Source organism: Lithobates pipiens, unplaced genomic scaffold (assembly GCF_037356315.1).
Source record: "Lithobates pipiens isolate NorthernLeopardFrog02 unplaced genomic scaffold, aLitPip1_a1.2 Scaffold_23, whole genome shotgun sequence".
Lineage (NCBI taxonomy): Eukaryota > Metazoa > Chordata > Amphibia > Anura > Ranidae > Lithobates > Lithobates pipiens.
This window is the reverse complement of record NW_027507785.1, coordinates 336,059,891-336,065,633: the sequence shown is the minus strand read 5'-3', so window position 1 is coordinate 336,065,633 and position 5,743 is coordinate 336,059,891. Positions and strand designations below refer to the sequence as shown.

The 5,743-nt window shown below is 50.8% G+C and overlaps 1 protein-coding gene across 1 annotated transcript in view; it reads right to left on the bottom strand.

Moving 5' to 3' along the window:
* Positions 1–779: 779 nt before the first annotated feature.
* The window catches only part of MUTYH (mutY DNA glycosylase), a 31,995-nt gene continuing 27,031 nt past the window's right edge, over positions 780–5,743 (bottom strand). Inside the window, exons 14-16 of the mRNA XM_077450795.1 lie at positions 4,945–5,098; positions 1,387–1,439; positions 780–1,303 (exon numbers count right to left, since the gene is read on the bottom strand). Coding sequence (XP_077306921.1) covers positions 1,190–1,303; positions 1,387–1,439; positions 4,945–5,098 — 321 coding nt within the window. The 3' untranslated portion in view covers positions 780–1,189. The remainder of the gene's footprint in view (positions 1,304–1,386; positions 1,440–4,944; positions 5,099–5,743) is intronic.

Here is a 5,743-nt window from a genome sequence, read left to right as displayed (position 1 = left end):
CATTATGAGGGGTTCCCACCATCCCTGGGCTGAGTTCCCGGGTCTGTACACCCGCTGTGCCCATTATGAGAGGCTCTCACCATCCCTGTGCTGAGTTCCCGGGTCTGTACACCCGCTGTGCCCATTATGAGGGGTTCCACCATCCCTGTGCTGAGTTCCCGGGTCTGTACACCCGCTGTGCCCATTATGAGGGGTTCCCACCATCCCTGTGCCGAGTTCCCGGGTCTGTACACCCGCTGTGCCCATTATGAGGGGTTCCCACCATCCCTGTGCTGAGTTCCCGGGTCTGTACACCCGCTGTGCCCATTATGAGGGGTTCCCACCATCCCATGTGCTGAGTTCCCGGGTCTGTACACCCGCTGTGCCCATTATGAGGGGTTTCCCACCATCCCTGTGCCAGAGTTCCCGGGTCTGTACACCCACTGTGCCCATTATGAGGGTCTCCCACCATCCTGTGCTGAGTTCCCGGGTCTGTACACCCGCTGTGCCCATTATGAGGAGTTCCCACCATCCCTGTGCTGAGTTCCCGGGTCTGTACACCCGCTGTGCCCATTATGAGGGGTTCCCACCATCCCTGTGCTGAGTTCCCGGGTCTGTACACCCGCTGTGCCCATTATGAGGGGTTCCCACCATCCCTGTGCTGAGTTCCCGGGTCTTTACACCCGCTGTGCCCATTATGAGGGGTTCCACCATCGGGGGGTGGCGCAATCCTTCTCCAATACATAAAATCAGCTGACAATCACCTTCATTAACACTATAATACAAATAATTTTAGATAATTGAAATACAAGTCTGTTTTTATTTAAAAAAAAATTACAAAAATATTTAATTTATAAAAAGCTGTAACAAAGATAAGTAAAAAAAATATATAAAATGTTTTCAAACTGATTAAAAATTGATACACAAAATATTCTTTTAGCTTTGGATGAACTGTCTCCACATCCCCCTCCCCCTGCGGCTGGGAGGACATGCTGGGACTTGTAGTCCCTCAGTACAGGATGCCTTTACATTACATAGTTGCTAGATTTTTAGGAGATTGTCTATATGAATGCTGAACGGTTAAGCTGGCCATACGCCATACAAATTATTCCAGAACCTCACAATGGAGTCCCTGAGGCTCAGTGGGGTTCTTCTTCCCGTTCCCCGGGTCGGAGGTCACGGTACGCCGGCTGCTGTGATTGGTCAGCGGTCACTTCCTGCTGGCGGCGGGTTTGAAGAAACTTTGTATGGATCTCTGTCCGTCTGGTTCCGCCTTCACCTTCTTGGTGGGCGGCGGCTTGTCCTCGCGCTTCCTCTTCTTGGTCTATAAGATGAAGATAGACACATATATTACAATATGATAAGGCGCCCCGCAGAATGGGGGGAGGGGGGGGGGTAATCTCTCACCGACTCCGGGGCGCCGGTCACCAGCTCTTTACTCTCACACAACTGTAGGATCTGGGGAGGTAAAGAAGATAAGATATATATATGAATCACTGTCAGTTCTAATCCCTCAGGCCTAATGCCCAACCTGTGGCCCTTCAGTGACTATTGTGTGGCCCTCAAGTCCCAACAGCTTGTAGTCAATTTATACAAAAAAGTAGAGACCAGCATGATGGATTATAACGGTACCAGAAAGGAGATAGAATCTAGTATTTTAAATTATTTATTTGCAAAATTAGAAAATACATGATAAAAACATTAATATATGAACTTGGTTACAACAATAGTGGTTGAAGTGCCAAACATCTAAGGTTGACGCGTTTCGCAAAGTAGTGTCCCCAGAACCAGAATTCTGACTATTAACCACGACACCTTCAAAAAGAAGAAAAGGTAAAAGCAGAAGAGATGCACATATTACAACCCATCCAGTATTATCAAAGTACTTTATACCGTTATAATCCGTCATGCTGGTCTCTTCTTTCTTGTATAAATTGTTTGGGATGAGGCACCCCCTTTAGCTTTTTTGTCCAATTTCATATAACAGCATGTAGTCAGTGTTTTGTCCTGCCAGTAAAAATTCATTAGACCTGCTTCTCCTGGGACCTTCACCAAGGGGGATGCTGATGGGGACACTGACAGAACGGGGGGAGCTGATGGGGACCCTGACCAAAGGGGATGCTGATGGGGACCCTGACCAAAGGGGAAGCTGATGGGGACCCTGACCAAAGGGGATGCTGATGGGGACCCTGACCAAAGGGGGATGCTGATGGGGACCCTGACCAAAGGGGGAGCTGATGGGGACCCTGACCAAAGGGGGGAGCTGATGGGGACCCTGACCAAAGGGGGGAGCTGATGGGGACCCTGACCAAAGGGGGGAGCTGATGGGGACCCTGACCAAAGGGGGGAGCTGATGGGGACCCTGACCAAAGGGGGGAGCTGATGGGGACCCTGACCAAAGGGGGGAGCTGATGGGGACCCTGACCAAAGGGGGGAGCTGATGGGGACCCTGACCAAAGGGGGATGCTGATGGGGACCCTGACCAAAGGGGGGAGCTGATGGGGACCCTGACCAAAGGGGATGCTGATGGGGACCCTGACCAAAGGGGGATGCTGATGGGGACCCTGACCAAAGGGGGATGCTGATGGGGACCCTGACCCAAGGAGGGATGCTGATGGGGACCCTGACCCAAGGGGGGATGCTGATGGGGACCCTGACCCAAGGGGGGATGCTGATGGGGACCCTGACCCAAGGGGGGATGCTGATGGGGACCCTGACCCAAGGGGGGATGCTGATGGGGACCCTGACCCAAGGGGGGATGCTGATGGGGACCCTGACCCAAGGGGGGAGCTGATGGGGACCCTGACCCAAGGGGGGAGCTGATGGGGACCCTGACCAAAGGGGGGAGCTGATGGGGACCCTGACCAAAGGGGGATGCTGATGGGGACCCTGACCCAAGGAGGGATGCTGATGGAGACCCTGACCAAAGGGGGAGCTGATGGGGACCCTGACCAAAGGGGGACGCTGATGGGCACCCTGACCCAAGGAGGGATGCTGATGGAGACCCTGACCAAAGGGGGGATGCTGATGGGGACCCTGACCCAAGGAGGGATGCTGATGGGGACCCTGACCCAAGGAGGGATGCTGATGGGGACCCTGACCCAAGGAGGGATGCTGATGGGGACCCTGACCAAAGGGGGATGCTGATTGGGACCCTGACCAAAGGGGGATGCTGATGGGGACGCTGATGGGGACCCTGACCAAAGGGGGACGCTGATGGGGACCCTGACCAAAGGGGGACGCTGATGGGGACCCTGACCAAAGGGGGACGCTGATGGGGACCCTGACCAAAGGGGGACGCTGATGGGGACCCTGACCCAAGGGGGACGCTGATGGGGACCTTGACCCAAGGGGGACGCTGATGGGGACCTGGAACCAAGGGGGACGCTGATGGGGACCCTGGAACCAAGGGGGACGCTGATGGGGACCCTGGAACCAAGGGGGAGCTGATGGGGACCCTGGAACCAAGGGGGACGCTGATGGGGACCCTGGAACCAAGGGGGGACGCTGATGGGGACCCTGGAACCAAGGGGGACGCTGATGGGGACCTTGACCCAAGGGGGACGCTGATGGAGACCTTGACCCAAGGGGGGACTGTGATGGGGACCCTGACTCAAAGGGGGACTGTGGGGGGGGAAGTGGCCCAAAAGTTAGCATTTGCCCCACTGTGACCTCTAATGAGGTCTAGAGCAGAGCGGGCTGCCAGTGACTGTGAGTGACGGCTGCAATCCACCACTGAGGAGTGGAAACCATCATCTCCGCGCTTCTGATTGCTCCAGGATCGCTAGGTGCAAGAAATGTACACACAACAGCAAAACAAAGCTTCCAATCCATGTCACAGCCCTTCCTGTCCGTACGGAGGATCGCACAAATCTGAGTAGAATGTTCCAGACTCTCCCTACAGCAATAGATCACTGCTATAGCAACCTATTGCTTACTGCTAGAAATTATCCATTGATCACTATGGAAATAATCGATGTCTGACTATCAGAAAAGATCCATTGATCACTAATGGAAATGATCTATTGACTACTATTAGGAATGTTTATTGCTGACTGATCCATTGATCACTATTAGAAATGATCCATTGATCACTATTTAGAAATGATCCATTGGTCACTATTAGAAATTGATCATTGATCACTATTAGAAATGAACTATTGCTCACTATTAGAAATTAGCAATTGATCACTATTAGAAATGATCCATTGATCACTATTAGAAATGATCTATCGATCACTATTAGAAATGATCTATTGATCACTATTAGAAATGATCCATTGATCACTATTATAAATGATCTATTGCACCCTCTGATGTTCTATGAATATTTGAGTTTTGTATTTTCCATGTCGACTCTTTTAAATAAAAATAAAAAAGGGAAAAAAAAATACAAATCGATCCATCGCTCATCACTATTAGAAATGATCTATTGATCACTATTAGAAATGATCTATTGATCACTATTAGAAATGATCTAATACTGCAGATCTACATGGGGGGGGGATCAGGTCTTCAATAACCACATCCAGATCCCCAATAGAGGAAAATGTAACAACCATATTAATAAATGAACCCCCGTTTATCTGAGGGTTACAATAAATACATTGATCCTTTCTGGGTGACGTTCGCACTTCCTGTAACATCATCCGGGAATTCTGATGGATTTTATCACACAGAAATAAAGTGCAAAAACAACGACCTGCGACGGACCGCAATTTATTGCAGAAAACGACGCTACGTCTCTCCAGCAATAACATTCACTTACCTGCCTGTCTGCAAACTTTTTTTATGTTTATTGCAGCGCACCCCTGAGAGGTAGAGCCCTAGATATACCTGACATTCACCAAAGATTTCACCTCCTTAAAGGAGAACACCCTCTTATAATCACATTGGTACCAATTCCTATCGCTGCTGCTCTGGCGCTCTCGCGATATAGATCGGATGTAGGAAGGAGCGCTCACCTTTTCATGGCGGTGGGGACGGCAGAATTCAGGAACTGTTTCCGGGTGACCCAACGACCGACCGGCTGCTCAGATTCCTCCTCCTTTATAGAGAGATCCACAGACAGGAAGTACACCAGATACGTCTGATTAATGTGAGAGAAGATATGGACAACCTGCAGAGGAGGAAGCGACATACAATGTAACATCAGAAAAATTTAACATTCATTAGAGTGTAAGCTCCTCTGTACAGAGACTGATGTGACTGTGGGGGGGGGGGGACATTAGAGTGTAAGCTCCTCTGTACAGAGACTGATGTGACTGTGGGGGAGGGGACATTAGAGTGTAAGCTCCTCTGTACAGAGACTGATGTGACTGTGGGGGGGAGGGGACATTAGAGTGTAAGCTCCTCTGTACATAGACGGATGTGACTGTGGGGGGGGGGGGACATTAGAGTGTAAGCTCCTCTGTACAGAGACTGATGTGACTGTGGGGGAGGGGACATTAGAGTGTAAGCTCCTCTGTACAGAGACTGAATGTGACTGTGGGGGGGAGGAGACATTAGAGTGTAAGCTCCTCTGTACAGAGACTGATGTGACTGTGGGGGGGAGGGGACATTAGAGTGTAAGCTCCTCTGTACAGAGACGGATGTGACTGTGGGGGAGGGGACATTAGAGTGTAAGCTCCTCTGTACAGAGACTGATGTGACTGTGGGGGAGGGGACATTAGAGTGTAAGCTCCCTCTGTACAGAGACTGATGTGACTGTGGGGGGGAGGGGACATTAAAGTGTAAGCTCCTCTGTACAGCAGGACTGTGTGAC